Raw genomic sequence first — 23262 nt, forward strand, 5'->3', positions numbered from 1 at the left:
ATGGAATGAAAAAGCAAGGAGCAGGTTCGATACAAACGAAAGTATCAAGATTCTTATTCCATTATAGAACAACATGTCAATCTACAACTGGACAAACACCTGCAGAGCTGCTGCTTAATCGGAAGCTGAAAACTCGTTTGGATTTAATTCAACCAAATCTCAGAGAAAGGGTAGAGAGGAAGCAGTGCCAACAACAAATTAACCATCCCTGCAAGAGTAAAAGTGAATTTCAAGAAGGTGATCATGTGTATGTTAAGAATTACGGTGTTCATGGTGATAAGTGGTTAAAAGGTCATGTAATTGAGAAAAATGGTTCAGTGTCATTTAAAGTAAAGTTGAATGGTCAAAATGTGGTAAAAAGGCACATAGATCAGATGAAAAAGTGCTACGAAAATGAATCAAGTGAAAATGAGTGGGAAAAGAATGTTCCTTTTCACATTGATGAGTTGGAAAAACAACGCGATCAAGTGATTATTCAGGACCAAGAGACTCCAAAGGAGAACACTGAAATGGTAACCGACCAAACACAAACAGTCGAGAAGTCTGCCAGACCAATCAGAGAACGAAGGAGACCTGTTAAACTGAAAGACTATGTGTAGACAAGAGCTGTTTGTTATACAATGTTTTCAAATTTTGTGTTAACTGAAGTAATAATGTTTTAAGTTACTATTTGTTTAAGACAATTAGAACAAGGATAGTTCTGCTTAGAAATTCTAACTGTTTCCAAATGTTGATTTATAGTTTCAATATAAAAAGTTAGTTTCTGGTTTTCAAAAGTAAACTTATGAAAAATCTAAGGAGGAGGATATGTGGTATATTGATACATGGTCCAAGGGAGATAAATCTTGTGAGTATGCTGCAATAGAACTGTAATAGTTATCTACCAAATGACGTAAGCTACTCTTCAATAAGAAGTTATTGTTGGTACGATTATGATGAAATGAATACACTAAATAAAACCATTGAAACAGAGTAATGACTTGTTTCTGCGTTTATCCTGTGTTGTAAGGACACCACATAAAGTGTCATCCTTTATTACCCCGTGCAGTCTGCACAGGCTAATCAAGGACAATGCTCTTCGCCTTAACTGGAATTTCATTTAGAAGAGACTTTCTTCAATCGAACAATTCCTGAAAAGGGAAACGTTTTGTCCCCAATTAGCCTGTGTGGACTGCAAAGGCTAATCTTTGTTGACAAAGTACGCACATGCATTAAGCCCATATTTCCCACAGTGAGGCTCATATGAATTGTTTTCGTTGCATTGAGTATTATATTTTTCTTGGTGACCGTTTTACATTATTGTCATGTACATGTATGTTGTTTGATCGTCCTGGTGTAACTATAGGTCCAGTCAATCTGTGCATATATGTTTCCATCTGTCCATCCAATTATGTACTCTAATATAACTCTAGAAGTACTTTATCTAGGTTGATAAAAAATGGTATGAGGACAGATAGCCAAACTGTAAATATGTATGTTATTAAAGTTTTTTTCAGTCCTTCCATCCATCTGTCTATCCCAAAAATTTGGATAATTCAATATCCCCATTAAGCTACGTTGATTGAGAGCTATTTGGGGAATATGCGTTTTATTTCTTCTTCTTTGACACCAAAAATGTGTGGTTGCTGTGGTTATGGAAAGTTGTGTAAACTAGAATCTGGATCCTGAGACAAATCAAAAAGTACTTAACCTACGGTGATGAAACTCTGTAGATGGATAATGGCCATACAGTTTATTTGTCAGACCAAAATTGTGGTTACTTTGTTACAGAAATATTAAAAACAAAAAACTGCAGCCCACCAGAAATAAAAAGTGCATAAACTTAGGTAATAAAACTAACGGGGATCCTGTTTGTGCGACAATATTTAATCCTTGACCACGTAGATAAGTATTTTGACGCATTTGTAGTCCCTTAGAAAGTTATATTTGATTTAAGACCTTTCTTACATGATTCAAGTTCTTTTCTAACCCCATGATACGGATGAGAAGCAAACAGCATAAAACCTGAACAGCCTGCGAGTTACTCGTACACTGTTCTGGTTTTATGCTGGTTGCAAAAGCCATTTTCACTTTGCTTCTTATGGGGAAATGGTTAACCAGTATGGAGCTGCTGTTCTGTCTGGGATAAAAAAAATTAATTAGATATGAGCCTTGCTTTATGAAAAGGTGGTTTAATGCATGTGCATAAATTGTCGTGGAGTCCGCACATGCTTATCAGGTACGACACTTTCCGCTTTTATTGTATTTTATGTTCAAAGGAAGTCTCTTCATAGCAAAATTATGAGGTTAGGTACCTGAGCTAGCATGAGGTCCTTCTTGAAATATTAGCTGTATTATAAGTGTAATTGCCGAAATTTTCAACAACAAAATATACAACTTTGCATTTTGCCATTGCACTTTCATTGAAACTTTTTTCATAATACTTAGAATTATATACTGTTATCATTTCAAATTATTTCAGCATAATATTTTTACAAGTCCTGTAATTTGGTTAAGGGTCTACTCATAATCTTCTGAGCCTGGCTCTGGGAAAACAGAGTTTAATGCATGTGCGTTAGGTGTTGTCCCAAATAAGCCTGTGCAGTTCATACAGGCTAATCAAGGCACACTTTTTAGCTCACCTGATTACAATGTGCTCATGGTGAGCGTTTGTGATCGCCTTTTTTCCGTTGTGCGTCGTGCGGCGTCAACATTTGCCTTGTTAACAATTTAGAGGCCACATTTATTGTCCAATCTTCAAGCAATTTGGTCAGAAGATTTGTCTCAATGATATCTTGGATGAGTTTGAAAATGGTTACTTTTGCTTGAAAAACATGGCTGCCAAGGGGCGGGGCATTTTTTCTTATGGCTTAATTAAACCTTGTTAACGCTATAAAGGCCACATTTATTGTCCGATCTTCATGAAACTTTGCCAGACGATTTAGCCAAATAATATCTTGCAAGAGTTCAAAAATGATGCCAGTTCGTTGAAAAAAATGGCCGCCAGGGGGCAGGACATGTTTCCATATATGGCCAAAGTAAAACCTTGTTAACACTCTAGTGGCCACATTTATTTTCCGATCGTCATGATACTTGGCCAGAAAATTTGTCCCAGTGATATCTTGGACAAGTTCGAAAATGGTTTCGGTTGCTTTTAAAACATGGCAACCAGGGGGCGGGGCATTTTTCCTCATATTGCTATATATGGCTTTAGTAAAACCTTGTTAACTCTCTAGAGGCCACATTTATTGTCCGATCTTCATGAAACTTGGTCAGAAGATTTGTCCTAATTATATCTTGGTTGACTTATAAAATGGTTCTTGTTGGTTGAAAAACATGGCCGCCAAGGAGGCGGGGCATTTTTCCTTATATAGCTTTAGTAAAACCTTGTTAACACCCTAGAGGCCATATTTAATGTTCGATCATCATGAAACTTGGTCAGAAGATTTGTCCAAATTATATCTTTGACAAGTTTGAAAATGGTTCCTGTTGCTTGAAAAACATGGCCACTAGGGGGCTGGGCATATTTTGGCTATATATGGCTTCAGTAAAACCTAGTTAACGCTCTAGAGGATACATTTATTGCCTGATCTTCATAAACTCGGTCAGAAGATTCATCCTATTGATATCTTGGACGAGTTCAAAAATGGTTAGGTTTTGATAAAAAATATTGCCACCAGGGGGCAAGGCATTTTTCCTTATATGGCTATCGTAAAACCTTGTTAACATCCTAGAGGCCACATTTATTGTCTGATCATCATGAAACTTGGTCAGAAGATTTGTCCCAATAATATCCTATCTTAATTGAAAAATAGTTCCGGTTGGTTGAAAAAGATGGGCACCAGGGGGCTGGGCATTTTTCCAAATATGGCTATAGTAAAACCTTGTTAACACTCTCGAGGCCTGTCATGCCACATTTATTGTCTGATCTTCATGAAACTTGGTCAGAAGATTTGTTCCTTTGATATTTTGGACGAGTTTAAAATTATACCAGTTGGTTGAAAAACATGGCCACCAGATGCGGTGCATTTTTCCTTATATGGCTATTGTAAAAACTTGTTAACACTCTAGAAGTAACATTTATTGTCCAGTCTTCATGAAACTAGATCAGACTATTTGTTTTAATGATATATTGGATTTGTACAAAAGTTGTTCCGGTCTGTTGAAAAACGTGGCAGCCAGGGTGTTCACTATTCATGAAAGTTGGTTAGAACATTTGTTCTAATGACATCAGGGGCTACACTGAACATGTCTGATCATTTGAATATCAGGTGAGCGACTTTGGGCCTTTGAGGCCCACTAGTCTTTTTTATGGTATTTTTTGTTTCAAGTAATACTCTCCTTTACTTAAAAAACAAAGAGGAAAGTGTCGTCCCTGATATGTCTGTGTGGACTGCACTGGCTAATTTAGGACATCACTTAACGCACATGAATTAAGTATGTTTTTTCAGAGTGAGTTATTTCTTCTTTATTTTATAGGTCCTGTATGACGTGTATGATCCAAAGACCTTTTCCCTGGAGAAGTCTAAATTTCCTGAGAGTGAAATCCTGTTTGTGGATGAGGATATTTTAGAGTGAGTGATTAAATATAAATTGTTGTTGCATTTAAATATACATTGTATTTGCATGTGGCGTTTGATTCTTTCAATATTAGGCAAATAATGTCTCTTTGGCCTCATCATTATCTGATACGGAAGGCATAGAGTGATTGGTTTGTCTGTATTTCGTTGATTTGTTTGTTTGTGTGTCTGTCTGCCTGGTCATGTTTTAAGTCATAAGTATGTGCACTTAGTCATGGTTAACAAAGGAAAAGTGAGAGTTTGTTAACGGATAGCCGTGAATTCACAGAAATAATGTATATATTTCTAGAAATACAATTAAATAGAGGATATTTGTTGGATTCGATGGATTATCGATTTTAATACACGAGTGATCATAGAAAAAATTGCGCCACGAGTGAAAAATATATTTTCTATGATCACAAATTTTGTTTTTATTTTATGCTTTTTTTCACAGTTTATATACATTGTTAAAGAGTTTAACTAAAGTATTTCGTTGGGAAAATGACGTAATTTCGTCAAAAATTTAACATAATTTCATAGTAAAAAGTGAAAATTATCGATAATGTTCACTGTTAATTTTCACTGTTTGAAACAGTGAAATTATCAGTTTTAATTCACTGATATTTCTCTATAAGCCACCGTAAAGCATGAAATAAAAATTTAAAAACAACATCTTATTTAGTATTACTCGGATAAAGTGTGAGAAGGCGTTTCGGGCCAGTAATCTAAACATTGCTCACAGCAATATCCTAGACTTCATGCCGCAATGGAACACGGTCACCAAATACAAGGAGAACGACGTCACCGTGGAGGTCGACCGGCGCTCCTGGATCTACGTGAACGGCATCCCTATGAGATATGCTGTAGACCCACTTGAAATACCCATGTTAGTATGGTCACATAGTTTGTTTTTCTTTGACTGCATGTATTTTTCTCATGATTTTGAAATATTGATTTCTGTATTCTTGAAAATCTCTCACTTAGAAGTTTGATGTTTATCCCCGCCGAAATTTCGGAAAGGGATATAGTAAAAGTCTCCGTCTGTCTGTCCGTCCGTCTGTCCTTCCGTCTGTCCTTCCGTCTGTACGTCCTTCCGTCCGAAACTTTGTCCAGAGCAAAACTCCAAATTTATTCAATGGATTTACGTTAAACTTGGAATATAAACATATTGCATTTAGGTGAAGTGCAGTGACCAAGAACCATAACTCTATCTACCTTAGTTTTTAAATTATCTCCCTTTATATAATTTCAAAGTAAATTGTTATCCGGAGCATAATTCTAAATCAACTGAAGGGATTTACTTAAAATGTAAACAGATGGCAAGAAGGAGAAGTGCAGTTACTCAGAACCATAACTCTTACTACCTTAGTCTTTGAATTATCTCCCTTTATTTAATTATACCCCTATTACAATTGGTAATGGGGGCTATATAGGAGCCTATCTGTCGGTCGGTCGGTAGGTCTGTCGGTCTGTCCCGAAAATTTCATCCGATCTTCACAAAACTTCACCAAACTTGGTCAGAAGTTGTATCTTCGAAATGTCTAGGTCAAGTTTGAATATGGGTCATGCCGGGTCAAAAACTAGATAACGGGTCACTTAGTGCGTTTTAAACCGAAATTTTGTCCGGACCATAACTATGTCATTTATCGTTAGATTTTAAAATGACTTTGTACATTTGTTCACCATCATGGAACGTTGTGTCATGCGAAAGAAGTACGTCGATATCTCCAAGGTCAATGTCACACTTGGAGTTGCCCATATATGAGCTTTGTCATTTATTGTGATACTTTAAAATCATTTTGCACATTTGTTCACCATCATTGGAAGGTGTGTCAGGCGAAAGAATAACGTCGATATATCCAAGGTCAAGGTCACACTTTGAGTTCAAATGTAAAAAATGGCCATAAACGAGCTTGTCCGGGCCATAACTATATCGTTCAATGTGAGATTTTAAAATCATTTGGCACATTTGTTCACCATCATTGGACGGTATGTCATGCGAAAGAATACCGTCGATATCTCCAAGGTCAAGGTCACACTTTGAGTTCAAAGGTCAAAAATGGCCATAGATGAGCTTGTCCGGGACATAACTATTTCGTTCATTGTGAGATTTTAAAATCATTTTGCACATTTGTTCACCATCATTGGACGGTTTGTCATGCGAAAGAATACCGTCGATATCTCCAAGGTCAAGGCCACACTTCGAGTTAAAAGGTCAAACATGGCCATAAATGATCTTGTCATGGCCATGACTATGTCATTCATTGTGAGATTTTAAAATTACTGGGTACATTTATTTACAATCATTGAACGGTGTATCATGCGAAAGAATAACGTCTGTATCTCCAAGGTCAAGGTCACACTTTGAGTTCAAAGTTCAACAATGGCCATAAATGATCTCGTCAGGGCCATAACTATGTCATTCGTTGTGAGATTTTAAAATTACTCGGTACATGTGTTTACAATCAATGGACGGTGTGTCATTCGAAAGAATAACGTCGATATCCCCAAGGTCAAGGACTCACTTGGAGTTCAAATGTCTAAAATGGCCATAAATGAGCTTGTCCGGGCCATAACTATGTCATTCATTGTGAGATTTTAAAATGACTCTGTACATTTATTTTGTTCACAGTCATTGGACGGCGCGTCATGTGAAAGAATTTAAAAGTTCAAAGGTCAAAATGGCCATCAATGATAATGGCAAAATAATTCTCAAAAATTGCCATAAATTATCTTCTCTAGCTTTGTGAAGGCAGTATGCAAAACATTCTGTGTCAGTGCAGCATGTGTGGGTATACGTCCAGTCTGTGACAAAACTCTAGGCTCAGAGTAAATATTTGTCCGGAGCATAATTCTAAATCTACTGAAGGGATTTACTTGAAATTAGAAATATAAGCAGATGGCAACTAGGAGAAGTGCGGTGAACATGAACCATAACTCTATCGGCCCTAGTTTTTTAATTATCTCCCTTTATTTAGTTTCATAGTAAATTTGTATCCGTTTTGTCAGGGGCATAATTCTTAATATACTGAAGGGATTTACTCTAAATCTACTGAAGGGATTAACTTGAAATTTGAAATATGAACAGATGACAAGTAAGAAGAGTTCAGTGACCAAATACCACAACTCTATCTACCTTAGTTTTTCAATTATCTCTCTTTATTTAATTGCAAAGTAAATGTTTGTCCGACTCATAACTTTAATTATATATAAGGGATTGATTTGAAACTGAAAACATAAACCCATTCAATATAAGGGATTCACTTAAAACTTAAAACATAAACCCTTTATTTAATTTCGTAGTCAAGTCTTCTTTTTTAATTACCCCCCTTTCTTTCATTTCCATATATTTAATTCTCTACAGCATAACTCCAATATAACTAATTGGTCCTTGACATATAAATAGATTACACAGGTGCTATGTTTTATAAATATTATTCTACTCTCTAAAACTAATGTTCTAATAATTATACAAGCAAACACATTTCGGCGGGGATGGCCACGTTAATATGGCTCTTGTTTTATTGATATTGCAAACATTTTAACACCAGTTACCCGGTCAGAAGAGCGTTTCATGTTCTGATCCACTATTTTAACAACAGAAACCCATTTATTTGCATAAAATCATCAAAAATGGGATCACCGCTTTGGAACGATCAATACAAACCATTTTTGGGGGCTGGCCCAACTTCAAACTTACCCCAGAACTGCTTTACCATTTAACAGCGGGTTTTTCCTTCTTTATAAAGTACCGGAAAACGGCATTTCCCAATTAGGAAAAAAATACTACTGTCAAACAAATTCACAATTGAAGGTTTAAAAAAAAAAATTATTAACATGCAACATTGAGTTAGTTTCCCTATGCAGCTTTATCGCTTGAACTAAATATAAATATAATGTTGACAACTTGACAACATTTAGTTATCAATTTTAATGTATTTTGGAGCACAAAATCAAATACACCAATATCCCAAAATGAAGACTTCAAGACGCGAATTTTCCCAATTTTAGGGTTTTTCGCACACAATTTTCCAAAATTGGGCCGGTACAGGTATTTCTCTTAATTGGGAAAAAACAGCGCTGCATTAGTTTCTGCACTTCACCAAACATCTTTGGCACTCATTTGGAAGAAATTTACAAATAAATTGCGTAAATTTGTTTCATTTATGTTCTGCCAAAATCACTGATTTATGTTCAAATGATGGATAAATAAAGTTTTAATTGGTTGTGAAAAAAATCAATAGAGCCACGCTTTAGGAAAATACAGCTTAGTACATGTCTGTAAAGTGTTGTCCCAGATAAGCCTGTGCAGTCTGTAAAGACTATCAGGGACAACTTTTTTCGCCTAAACTGAATTATTGCTAAAAAGATACTTCCTTTAAACGTAATATAGTATAAAAGCACAACAGCAGACTGCATAGGCTGATGAGGGATGTACACTCATGCATTAAGCCCAGTTTATCCTGAACGAGGCTCATTATGTTGTAATTCTACTTTTCATCAGCAACCCGATGGGGCGTACAGGCATGAGAGGTAAAGGTGTTCTGTGGCGGTGGGGACCCAATCACATGATCAAGGTTGTTGTGACCCGGTGGAGAAGGATGAGGAACCCGGACGGCACCTTCAAGTTCCTGTATGTAGAGGGTAAACGCGTCCTTGAGTTCATAGCTGTACAGAAGGTGGACGTCACAGATTTGGACTTTGCTCTTCCTGGGGTATGCCTACTGTGTAAACTAAGTTTAAATTAGTTTGTTTGATAGGTTTAGAAGCAACATAGCTATGTTTAATGACTTTAAACTGAACACCAACAAAAGCATTTACATTTAGGAAATTATGTGTGGTGTTCTTCTTACCTTGTTTTGTGAAATACAAACAATAAGAAATACGGGCAATTGATACCACAAAAATGTTCAGAAGGAAACCTATTTATGATTAACAATAACAATGAACGCAAATGTACATTTTATCCTTTAGATATGTTATGCATTTGTTTTTCTGCAAAATAACTCAATTTCTATTAAAAAGCTTAGATAGGCAAACTATGGATAGATTATAATCCTTTGTCCTTGTGCCTGTTGAGTCATGTGTTTTCAAATTAAACAATTAAACAATTGTAGAGTATGCATTTAATTTTGTTCTAAAAGCTTTTCTGTTAATGAATACATTGTGACAATGCCAAAATAAAGATGTGCATATGTAGATTCAATACATCAATATAAACAGATGAACATTACTTTTTCAACTAAATTTTTATTGTTAGAATTTTTATGGAATGGGTTACTAATTGCGGAATGTTTTGTGCATGTTATAGCTCTGTTGCATATTTAAAGACCTCATTATTGTACAATACTAAACATATGGTGGCTAGTCCTGTCTGTTTAAGAGATTTAGTAAACCTCAACTATCTTGCTTCTCGAAGTGCGTGTAACACAGCTCTACATATGACCTGCTGATACGAAAATAGGTCATATTATGCAGGATGGGGTCAGCACAGTTCCAGACCAGCCTGAGCATCAGTGCAGTCTGATCAGGAGCTACCAAGGCTACTAATTATACCATGAAACCCTGCATGACTTTAAAGCCAACAGGGTAGCTCCTGACCATACTAAGGGACTGGGCAGAGCAGTCTAGAGCTACACTGCCAGCATATGGCATGAACTTGTATATAACTACCCATTTGGCGTGACGTTGATCATATTGAATATAATGTTAATAAATTATGGTGATCTGAGAACTTGTGTGAGTCCGATCGGTTGCATGAAGTCAGGCCATGCTATGTGACACAACTAATAAGACTGAAATATGTTTCCAGAACATCATACTTATGCAATATATCATTAAATATTCGCACATTTTTTGTGTCAATGGATTTTTTCCGCTTCACCTAACTCAAGATGTTGACGTCACTTGTGGAAAATAAATAACCATGTTTTTCGAGGTATAATATTACTTGACAAAGTAAACCAAATATTTGTATTGAAAAAAGAAAGAAGTCTCGCGGCTAGTTTACGAAACAGAAAATGCTAGAGGTGAATACATTTTGTACTTAAGTGTTAAATACAATACGTCTCTGTTGAATGTAAGATATATATTAAAGTATTTAACCAGTACTGTTTGCGGATATCAACGGTTGCTGCATTTTTAGTATGTGATTTAAGTACATCCATCGCGTACTTACCAGCCCCCAGTCTGTGTAAGGCTTTCATTAGACATAAAGTACATAGAGAGTATGCACATTAAAATGTGAAAACTGGGCTTAATGCATGTGGTAAAATATCATTGCAGATTAGCCTGTGCAATCTTCACAGGCTAATCAGGGACAAAACTGTCTGCTTTTATGAAAACAGTTGTTTGAAGAAGGTCTCTTCTAAATGAAAATCCAGTGTAGGCGGAAAGTGTTGTCACTGAACAGCCTGTGTGGACTGCACAGGTTTACCTAGAACGACACTTTACACTTATACATTAAGCCCAGCTTTCCAAGAACAAGGCTCCAATACAGTTTATTGACGCTTGTTTTACCTGTAACCATGTATGCTGTGTGATTTCAGGACGTTTTGCATGGACTAAGCAACCCACACAGCATCTTGTGTCAGGCATTCATCAGGCAGGTGTTGGGCAAGGAGAAACAGAAGCAGTACGACACAGATCACATGATTCAGGTGGGTCTCTTGTGCGAGCAATTCTGTATGGTGCAGCTCTTGTGGGGGCCATCCCGCATGTTGTAGATGGTCTGAGATTGTTCCAAAAATGTGTTAAGTGTCAAACAGTCCCTGCATTCTTTCAGATTTCCAATAGATCATTAAAACAGTGTTTGCCTATATTTACATGTAGATAAATGTTTGCAATGTTGTATGCATTTTAACATTAATTAAACAAACTTGTAATCATAATATGTATTAAGTCAAATAAGTGTTAAAGGCAATATTTTACATTCCTGTAGTATCTTGTTATTTCAGATTTAGCTATCAAAAGAACCAAAAAGTGAGAAAGTCAGATAAAATGAATATTTCAGCAACCAGTCTTTTGAAATTATAAACTTGTCACAATTATTCACAGGACTTGTGTTAAGTTTGGTCGGGAAATTATATGTACTGCCATTCTCACCATATCTTTGATTCAAGTAGACCATATCTTGGTTACTTGTTTTAGTGTCTGCTCTTAATACTGGTTCACCAGCTTACTCATGAAAAGAGTGAGTAGGTTAAGTGACTGTCTGACTGTCTTGATATTAACAAATGTAAAAAAAAATCTTCCTGTGCGCCAGATTTGATATGAAAAAGCTCAAATATTCAACCAAATAAATATCTTCTTCTTTAGTGTCTGATTAGAATGTATTGTATTTCAGTAACATGAAAAGAGGTAAAATACCACCCCACGCAACCAAATCTTGTTCCTTTGTCTCAGAAAAGAATATGATGTATTTCAGTTCTTCTCCAAGTTTGCCGCAGGGCCGCCAGAAAGCCTGCCCAACTCCCCTGGGCTGGGTCAGATGCCCTTCTCCTTTGCTGCACGCTCTGTGTCCATCTACAGTCAGCAGACCTCGGTCCTACAGCCCCTGGCCAGGTCCAATATGGACTCAAATGGCTTCTGGTATGTTAATCTTTTGGATCAAGTATATTTGAAAAATATTGTTGTGAATTTATGGGGCTTTAACTATGATCCATCATTTAGATAATGTGAATTAGACGACTAATATGGATTTGGTATGTTCCATTATTTGGTATCAGAAAATTGATATGGATCAGCATCTGGTATGAACCATCATTTAGGTTTATGGAGGCTTTTGTATATTCCCTCATATAGAAAAATTATATCACACAAATTTGGATGAAGTGAATTAGTCAGATGAAATGGATTCATCAGGATTCTGGTATGTTCCATCATTAAGATACAGTATATCAAACATCCGATATTGACCTGCGGTGCTTCTGGTATGTTCATTTTTAGATAAAGTTTGTCAGCCAAATGATACTTACGGTTTCAATGAGGGCTTTGGTATGTTCCATTATTTAGGTATCGCATATATGACCAATGATAAGGAGTAAATTGACTTTTTGTATGGTAAATTTCATCATTTCAATAAAAAATCCAGACCATTGATATAGGGTTTTAATATGGTAAGTCCGTCATTTAGATAAAGAATATTGGTAAATAGATATGGATTAAAGGAAATTTGATATGGGCAGTTCCCTGTCTCAAATAAAGTCTTACAATACAAATATTGTATAGTACAATTACCATAATTATTATATGATGCTGATGTACTTACAGCCCAACGCTGCTGTACAAGGGTTACCTGGACGATCCACGTAACACGGACAATGCCTGGGTGGAGACAGAAGTCTGGAACTTCCACTATGACCATGGCGACACATTTGACAGCAGTCTACCTGAGGTAGGTTAATATATAATAGCAAAATTACATGTTCTTTGAAAACTGGGTTTAATGCATATGCGCAAAGTGTTGTCCCAGATTAATCAGGAATGACAATTTCATTTTTTATGAAAATATTTTAAACAAAGTATCTTTTAAACAAAAAGATTGTTCATGTGGAAAGTGTCATCACTGACTAGCCTGTGCAGTCTTCACATGACACTTTACTCACATGCAATAAGCCCATTTTTTCCAGAACGAAGTTCAGTCTACCAGAGGTAGATTGTCTTTTTCAGTATTATAACATGATTGTGAATTAACATTTAAATTTAAGATCCTTTTTGTCTAGCAGGTTTGTGGAAAGCTTGATAACGCAGCCAAAGTGGTCAAATGAATTTTATTTTTTTTATTCAATATCATACATACAATGTAAACATGTATATGATCATACAACATAGTGATTGTACAAAGCAATACATTTCAGACATGTTATACAAGATATGCTAATATATTATTTTTTTTAGAGAGAAAAGAAAAGAACAACAGAGGAATAGTTATGAAAAATGATGAGTTGTATAAAGTCGGAAGAAAGCATACTGGACTTGTGTGTTTTGTTGTATATTCACAATGATCTTGTCAGATTGAAACATAAAAATGAGAAAAAAATAAACAAATGAAAGTTACCGTGGGTGTATATGTCCGAGATTGTCAGGACTGTTACTTTGTAATTTATGATGCAATTTGAAAATAACTTACCCCAATAAGGTAACATCATAAGATGACAAGTTGCAAGTATTTTGCCTTTCCCTTCCTAAAAGTTCAAGGCCACATTTAGAGGTCATTGGTTGAATTCGGCCAAAAAATGCATTGTCTGTGTAACTTTGTCATTTATTCAATTTGAAATAATTTCCCACAAATAATACCTTGAGGACATTGCAAGTCACATATAACACCTGACTCCTTGCCTCAAAATTCAAGGTTGCACTTTAAGGTCAAAGGTCTGATTAGGCCATAAAACAGCCTACTTCATCATTGATCATGATGTTTTAAACATTTTCTTCATAAATGTTCTCCATCTTGTGACTATATGTCATGTGTGACAACAGTCTCCCTTCCTCAAAAGTCAAGGTCATACATACAGGTCAAAATGATATTTGGCTATGAAAGATCTTGTCAAGGCTGTAACTTCATCACTTATCATGCAATTATAAAATGATTTGTACATGATGTTTACCATGAGGAGAAAGCGTGTCACACCTTGCTTAAAAAGTCAAGGTCACACTTAATTGATGCATACAATTATGTTGTGTCATCGGTACCTTTACACTTTGGTCATTTGTAGGGTACACTTGGCAGTTAATGAAACTTGAGATATAGGTACATGTATTATTAATTGATGATGATTATTTTACCCTCTACGAGCATCTAAGTGGTTGATCAATAAAGAAAGTATTTGTTGTTTTAAGAGAAAAGTCACTTCAGAAGTCAATATAAGGTAGGTTACTGTGTTGCTATGGATATGCGGTTAGATAAATGATCTAGAGAACACCAGTTTGATACCTTTCCACTCAATGTGAGAGTGATTTCTCTCAAAGACAGCTTGTAAGGTTTCTTCCCACAACACAGACAGACAGCAAAGCTAAATAAATATTTGATATCAAAATTATGTCTTAAATGACTACAGGATGCCAGCGTCAAGTGGAAGGAAGTGTCACCGTACGTGAAGATGTTTGGAAATGAAGGTGTCATAGTCAAGGAGGCAGCACGCATACATGAAGCCTACCACTGAGCTCAAGCCACATGTGTTTACTCGTTGTGATAAAACCCAGCTAAATGCATGTGCACATTGTGTCATCCCAGATAAGCCAGTGTAGTCCGCACAGGCTAATAAGGAAGCACACTGTGAACCTGAACGAATTTTTGGTGTAAAGAGACATTCTATAAACAACAAATTCCATAAAAGCAAAATGCGTTTTTCATGATTTGCCTTTGCAGATTACACAGGCTAATCTGGTACAACATTTTATGCACATGCATTCAGCCCAGTTTTCCAGGAAGGAGGCTCTTATATCCAGCACGCATACTTGATACCTTTCATTGAGCTTGGGCTTCAAGGGCAGAGATTGTCAATAAACGCCAGTCCTCATTGCTTGGTGGTCGCGAAAATGCATGATACCTACCACAAAATTATTGCTTCAGTTATTCAAAATGTTGAAAACAGGGAATGCAAAACGGTCACAACTTGTTTCAAAAAATGACATTGCTAGGAACTAATTACTTAGTATTATTATGCCCCTCTTCGAAGAAGAAGGGGTATATTGTTTTGCTGGCTGTCAGTCGGTAGACTGTCCGGAGACTGTCGGTAAACTGTCGGTACACTGTCGGTGGACCAGTCTGAATGTCGGTAGACCAGTTCGTTTCCGATCAATAACTCGTCAACGAATTCACCAATTGGCTGGATAATTCCCATGTGCATTGGCCTTAGAAAGTAGATGAACCCTATTGAAATTGGGGTCACTAGGTAAAATGTCAAGGTCCCTATCACACTTTGTGTGAAAATTGTTTCCGATCAATAAATTGACAACGAATTCACCGATTGGCTTGATACTTCACAAGTGCATTGGCCTTGGGTAGTAGATGACCCCTATACTATCATACTAAGTGTTAAAATGGTTTCCGATCAATAACTCGTCAATGAATTGACTGATTGGCTTGATACTTCACCTTTGCATTGGCCTTGGACAGTAGATGACCCCTATTGAAATTGGGGTCATAATGTCAAAGGTCAAGGTAACTATCACACTTAGTGTGAAAATCGTGTCCGATTAATAACTCGTCATCCATTTGACCGATTGGCTTGATGCTTCACATGTGCATTAGTCTTCGACAGTAGATGACCCCTTTTGAAATTGGGTTCACTATGTTAAAGGTCAAGGTCACTATGACACTAAGTGTGAAAATCGTTTCCGATCAATAACTCGTCAACAAATTGACCGATTAGATTGATACTTCACATAAAGGATATTAAGAATAAATTTAATATTTTTTTAGGAAATAAGTGTAAAGTGACCATTACATATATGCGGAGAGTAGAAACTGCTATAAAACAGTTAGAACTGCACCTCACCAGATTTGTTTTGGAATCATCAAGTAGTTATTGCGTAGTGACAACAGCTTAAATTGGTATTGTGAAACTCGTGGTTGGTTTCTTTAGTATGTAAAATCATTATGTTTTTTTTATTTTTTGGTTCATGTAAAATCATTCTTCAAAGGTTTTGGTTTATGAAACAATATCGTGATTGTTAAGTTGTTTTGGTTCTTGGACAATCAGGTTGATTGGTCAGTTGTTTTTGTTCAAGTTAATTTATGTATATTGTTTTTGAACATGTAACCTAAGGAAATTTTAGCATCTTCTTGTAAGTATAGTTTTACTCTACTACTCCCCAATTATTATGTTCCCCAGTCTATAGTGGGGAACATATCGTTTTTGTCCTGTCTGTTGGTTTGTTGGTTGGTTTGTTGGCATCAAACTTAAACATTGGCCATAACTTTTGCAATATTGAAGATAGCAACTTTATATTTTGCATTCATGTGTATCTCATGGAGCTGCACATTTTGAAAGGTCAAGGTCATCCTTCAAGGTCAAAGGTCAAATATATGGGGGGAGATATAGTGTTTCACAAACACATCTTGTTTTTAACTTATGTAATTTATTTGTAACTCATTTTAAATAAATAACCAATTATATTGACAGTCCAATTAAAACCTTGTGATATATAATGGTAAAAACAGATCTGAACACATACTGTTAAGATAATGACCTTCAAGGGAATTCTCAGAGATCAAATTGCTGTTTTAGCCAGATACAGAAGTAGTTATAGAACAACTATATACAATACTTGCTGTATTTCAATTTATTGCATATCAAACAAATGATAATGTTGTTGCAGGCATGCGTTGTTATAGCATATATTGTTACAAATATTTTAGATGACAATAATATATTTCTTTTAATGCCATTTTAATTATACTTCACAATTTTTTACTTAAAAGTAGTGTTGTTGTTGTTAATATCCATTTGCATTTTACATTCCCTTTATTTTGTTTAAAGTGTCTCTTTAAACCCTTGCTGTTAATGCAATCATTTTACTTTCCATTTATATTGTAAAGTCTGAAGTGGCTTTAATTTTAGTTATATTGTTTTCTACTTTTTATTTGTTTCATCATTTCGTTGCTATTGCTTGTTTTTCTTAGTGTGATGATGTTCCACATTTTTAATCATTCATCTTTTCAGAAGTATTTTCTTATGAAGAAGATTTTGTTTTCAAGATCTTTCAATTGAAACCAAATAGTGCATGTTTGTACTTTAAGCAGACTGACCTAATAAGTGTCTCTTTAAACCCTTGCTGTTAATGAAATCAGACTAAAGCTGGAAGTTTTAATGACAAGTAAATGTAATTATATTCCAAATAAATTATTATTCATGTTAAATGTTTATATTTGGTGAACACATTTTCTGAATATTTATTAAACTAATTTTCTAGCAAACAACCCGCACGCTTCGTTTGGCTGTTTAAGATACCTGCAGCCAATTGTATAAATATGGATAACTTTAGCTGCTCCAAACCTTTATTTGGATAAAGATAATCCAATTCAAATACCTTGGCTAAACCTTATCAATAAACGTAACCAAACCATGCACCTGTTCGGATATCTGTTTGTTTATACTATCGCTAACCAACAAAAATATCCTACAATTGTCTGCAGACCTTCATCACATGTTGGCATATAATTCATTTTGACCAATCATACAATGTCATAGTTTACCACCATTGTTGGTAAACTATGACATTGTATTATTGTTCAAAATGAATAATAAATATTGATGATCCAAAAATTTGATTGAAAATGGAAAAACAGAAAATTTAAATCAAAACCCTCGCTTTATTTGTTACATTATTTGAAGAAGGTAATATACTGTGAATGTAAATATTTGTAGATCGTTTCATGTATGTATAAGCTCTAACATGTATATGTAAATCATTATATGTATATGCAGATGATTCTAGCTCGCAATGCTAGCTTGACACACCCCTTTATGTATGAATACATTGAGGTACCTTTACAAAGTATGAATTAGTATCCGTACTTGAAGTTATTTTAACCAATTGAAGCATAGGTCACTAAGTATACTGTTAGGGCCTCATTAAACTGTTACAAAACATGTACCAACTAAATCCAAGCAAATATAAGAAAAATTCCAAGCGTATAATTTAAGCTGATGGAGTTCACGAGTGTCAGGTGAATGTTGTAAAGCTATAAATTATCATGTAGATCATTTCTTGTTTGCAGATAAAATTGTATATTTGTAATAACATGTTAGTGATGATAAAATTAGCATTTTAGATAGATCAGGGCCGGATCAGGAGATCATAACTGGGGGGGGGGGCACACAATTTATTCCAAACAAACAAATGCGTGGGGGGGGGATGGCGGCAGCAAGAAGTCAGTGAACAATGAATGGTCATATATTAATACGTTTACACTTAATATAGGTGATTTCAACATAAAGAAGTAAATATACAACGCTGTGTGTTAAAGATGTCTAATATTTATTTAAAATTGCGATTGACATTCAATAGTTGATCTACAACAAATAACAAATACACTGTGGCTCCAATTGGTAGGGGGCTGGCAGCTTTAACCACATTTGAGTTGGAAGGTGGACTTTCATCTTCATGATGAGTTCTGTAAATAAAAAGAGAGATTATTTACAAATGTCAAATTCAGTTGAATTAACTATGCAAACATTTAATTTCAAAATATACATAAATACTGTTGGTCAAGGGGTCGTATTCCAGTAGCTTCTTAAGTTTTCACTTAAGTTAAAGAAATTTCTTTAATAAATGTCTTAAGTTAAATTTGAAATGTCAAAAACAAATCATGAGACGCTTAGTATTTCTCTGTAAGAAATTCTTTTAAGAGCTAAAGGTAGTTAACTTAATTTTAAATATATGAGAAAAATACACAGAGTGAAGAAATTTATTGAGTTTATGAAGCTACCAGAATTTAACTTAAGTGGAATTTTATGTTTAAAGAAAAAATGGCGGAAATAAGAAAAAAATATTGCGCAATATTACAACTTAAGTTATTTTTGACTTAAGAAACTACTGGAATACGGCCCCTGATCAATATTTCAATTAATATATTTTAATATTATCAGAGCTTATGGAAAGCGTGATTAAATGTGAATGTTATTAGTTAAAGATGCAAAAGCTGAAAAAAGTGCACAAAACGTTTGATAAAGTTCAAGAATTTTAATAAAATGCATATCTACAAGGTGTATATAGAGCGAAACAGACATATATCATTGACGTTGTGTGGGCTTTATTCGTTATATATTACTAGCAAAGTAGCATTATATTTTTTTTATTAATTTAAATTCAATTTTTCCTTGTTCTTTCAGTTCAATATTTTAGAGTTAAACATATAACATTTTGTCTAAATTTAGCGCAATAAACGGGTTATAATACAAAATTATTTTTTTAAATAAATTCTTCCTTTAGACTTAACAACTTTGGCTCCGAGTCTTTCTATGTTGTTTTTTTGTTCTTTTTTTTTGATGGACCAAAAAATTAATCCAGCGGGCTTCCTTGTTAGGAAGACAGTGTCGTGAAACGCTGTATTATATACCGCAAGAAAAGTATACTTGTTTAGCGTTCCCATTGTTATGACATCTGAAAACACATTGTTAATTGGTATAATTGCCATCAAAACAATGTTCGAGATCATCCAGACGCTTATACCATGTAAATGACAGACGCTCACTGTTCTACAGACGTTTAAATCTAGTGCCGAAAAGAGTGCATATCGTTTATTTATTATCCCACGCCAAATGGCATTGTACACCATCTGTTAATAATGGAGTTATGGCCCTTTGTATCTTGAAAAAAATGCTTTTTTTGTGTCCGGAGCACTATCTTGGAAGTGCTTGGGCGGATTTCATTGAAACTTGGTAGGAGTATATATATGGATAAGAGGATGATGCATGCCAAATGGCACTGTACACCATTTGTTTATTACGGAGTTATGGCCCTTTGTATCTCGAAAAAATGCTTTTTTGAGTGTCAAATATTACACTTCTGTGCCCAGAAGCATATTGGCGGGGGATATCAATTCAACGAATGTGCTTGTTTTTTTTAAATATCACAGTCAAAGTTAATCAGTTACATTCATTTACAAGTAACTGTGTCAGTATATTTGTCAGAAACGTGAAATAACAAGAAGTTACAAGATGTTGAAATCAAGACATTATATATATAACACAGGATGACCCATTAAAGTTATATAACTTATTTCCAATAGGGTCCTATAGATGGGTGTCAAAGGTACAAAAATGGGGGCATTAATAAAAATAAAAATATCATTCATTTCAACTTGAGACTATAGTCTTGAGATCAAATAGTAATAAGCATATATTATTAAAAATCACTGGTTATAATATTATCTTGTAATCACATTTGAATGCATGTACAAATACTGTATTGATTACTAATTTAAACAACAGGCATATATATATATATATATATATATATATATATATATATATATATATATATATATATATATATATAACAAACCAGTCACATAAAACATTAATTAAAACAATAAAACTACTAGTGAAAATTAAAATCAGCATTTTCTTTCAATTTAATATTTTCTGTAAGAACAGTCTTCACTTTCTTTTTAAATTCATATTTATTCTAAGCATGTTCAACATGTGCAGGCAGACTGTGCTAGTCTTTGATCGCTTGATACTAAAATAAGTGTTGGTAAAACCATTCCCTTGAGGTAAATAAAAGTTTCCTTTACCATGTCTCCGGTTATGGCTATGTAAATCAGACACTAAACTAAAATTATTTTACATGTAAGAAGGACATTTCTTGTTTACAATTTTATGAACATGGTTGAGTCTTATTTGCCTAACTGTATTTTGAACACTTAACCAACGAATACTACTCAAATCTTTAAATTTCAAATATGTTCTAGAGTCATATCCATGAATAAATCTAACAACTTTTTTTTACAACTTGTAATCTAGTTTTCGACTGTTTACTAATAACCATTGTACCATGAAGAACTAGCATAGTCAAAATGACATTGAACCAAGTAGTTACACAAAAAATTTCTTAATTCCATATTTAAACAGTGGTTTTGTCTACACAATAATCTTATTATTGAGTTCACGTTTTTAAAAATATTATCAACAGTAGATGTATCAGAAAGGTCATCGTCCAATATTGAACCAAGGTATTTAACAGATGACCGAGAAACAATAGTGTGATCATTACATTTTACATTAAAGTTATGAAGTTTTGATAATTTCCTTTTGGAACCAAACACTGTACATTCTGTGTTTCCAGGATGTAAAGACAGTTTGTTGTCCGCTAACCATTGACTACAATTTTCAAGTTCTTTACACAAAACACTACTGATGATACTAGGATCTTTGTGAGAATAAAGGATGGCACTGTCATCAGCATAAAGAATAGGTTTACATGATTTACTTACACTAATACCCATATCATCTTCATAGCATAAAAACAGGAGCGGCCCTAAAATACCTCCCTGTGGGACACCGCATGTGATAACCATAGATTCTGACATTGTATTATTGACATTTACCATTTGATTACGACCTGTTAAGTAAAACTGAAAACTCCACTGACTAAACACCCATTGTCTTGAGTTTCTGGCATAGAATGCCATGGTCAACCATGTCAAACGCTTTCTGAATGTCTAACATTATAATACCAATGTAAAGGCCTTTTGAAGTTTGACCCTTTATATGGTCGGTAAGGTGGATAAGGCAGGGTCCGTGGAATAGTTACATCTAAAACCACTTTGATATTTATATAAAAGACCATGATTAACTAAAAGAGATTCTAACTGGTTCTATGCAGCCCTAATTTTTTTTTAGACACAATTGATAAAATACTGACAGGTCTGTTGTTAGAAACATCAGATCTATTGTTCTTTTTAAAAAGTGATTTAACCTTAGCACATTTGAGATCACTAGGAACTGTATTAGAAGTAACAGAGCTATTGATTAAAAAAGTAATGTGAATTTTCACAAAAGCTGCAGCATCTTTCAAATATTTTGCAGGAATGTCATCTAGCCCTGTACTTTGAGAACAATTTAATTTACACAATTCTTTATAAATATATTCTTCACTAATTTTGATTTCTGTTTTTATAGAACTGTTTAAAACAATGAGAATCAGCAGTAAAAATATTGAAAGGTACTGGTAGCTTGTCAACAAACACAGAAGGAAAAAATGTATTAAAATGACTAGCAATTTTAGCTGGTTCAAACCAATTTTCATTATCAATATTTAATACAACATTTGGTGATGATTTTGTCTTTTTACTATACCCAAGGTCATTCAAATGAGACCATAATCTTTTAGGGTTATACTTATTTTCCTCTAACTAGTGCGAGATATAATCAGACTTGGCAGATTTCACCTGTCTTTGTACCACATTTCTATAAAAAAAAAAAATTTACTATACATTTCTTTCTGTTTAATTGGTTTATACTTGTACAAATAAGAATCTCTAATACTAATTGATTCTAAAATGTTTGAATCCAACCAAGGATTACTCCTTCGCTTAGGTATAATCTGTTTTATTAAAACAGTATTTAACACACCTAAAAACAAGTCGTTACAACACAGCCAAGAATCGTCTACAGAAGTGGCAGTAAACATACTGGACCAATCAAAAAAGTTAAGAGTATGTATACAAATATCACAATTGTAATTTTTCATTGATCTTATAACAATGTTTATATGTTTATTAAAAACACCTTTCTATGTCTTTCTAGTACAATTTACAGGCAGGTGGTCACTAAGCCCAACAGGCAGGGTACCAGACTGAACAATCCTGTCAGGGTGGCTACATATTACATGACCCAGCAGACTAGAGGAGTTTTTTTCTGATTTTCTGGTTGGCTCATTAATAACTTGTGACAAGTTAAAAATAATAAGTATTTGCAAAACAGATTTATATAAAACTGATTTCTTATGTAAAAAAAAATATTGATATCATTGAACAAATCATTCAGTGTCAGATCTAAAATTGGTTTACACAGAATCAAATTGATTCACAAAGTCATTTTGTTTAGGGGTCTATAACATGACGCAACTAAAATTGGCTTGGTCTCGGTAAAAAAAACAGCCCAGACAGCCTCAATATTGCCATTTTCCAGATCTCTTCTATCCAAAAGGCAAGGTCTTCGTACTTACGAGATTGTTGCTACGGTGATAATGGAGTGTTAAGGTACAA

General features: G+C 34.5%; 1 protein-coding gene across 1 annotated transcript; it reads left to right on the forward strand.

Moving 5' to 3' along the window:
* The first annotated feature begins 374 nt into the window (after positions 1–374).
* Positions 375–14704, forward strand: LOC127840352 (ADP-ribose pyrophosphatase, mitochondrial-like). The gene is made up of 8 exons (XM_052368761.1): positions 375–512; positions 4459–4553; positions 5224–5427; positions 9046–9256; positions 11090–11200; positions 11968–12131; positions 12813–12936; positions 14600–14704. The coding sequence occupies exons 1-8, from the start codon at positions 375–377 to the stop codon at positions 14702–14704; spliced, it is 1152 nt and encodes a 383-aa protein (XP_052224721.1).
* Positions 14705–23262: the final 8558 nt, after the last annotated feature.

Source organism: Dreissena polymorpha, chromosome 8 (genome assembly GCF_020536995.1).
Source record: "Dreissena polymorpha isolate Duluth1 chromosome 8, UMN_Dpol_1.0, whole genome shotgun sequence".
Classification (NCBI taxonomy): domain Eukaryota; kingdom Metazoa; phylum Mollusca; class Bivalvia; order Myida; family Dreissenidae; genus Dreissena; species Dreissena polymorpha.

Bases quoted from the DNA above. Each gene is read 5' to 3' on its own strand.
- LOC127840352 (XM_052368761.1), top strand. From the start codon at position 375: ATGAAAAAGTGCTACGAAAATGAATCAAGTGAAAATGAGTGGGAAAAG. The intron at 5,428-9,045 runs GTTAGTATGGTC...ACTTTTCATCAG, and splicing joins GACCCACTTGAAATACCCAT to CAACCCGATGGGGCGTACAG. The intron at 9,257-11,089 runs GTATGCCTACTG...GTGTGATTTCAG, and splicing joins TGGACTTTGCTCTTCCTGGG to GACGTTTTGCATGGACTAAG.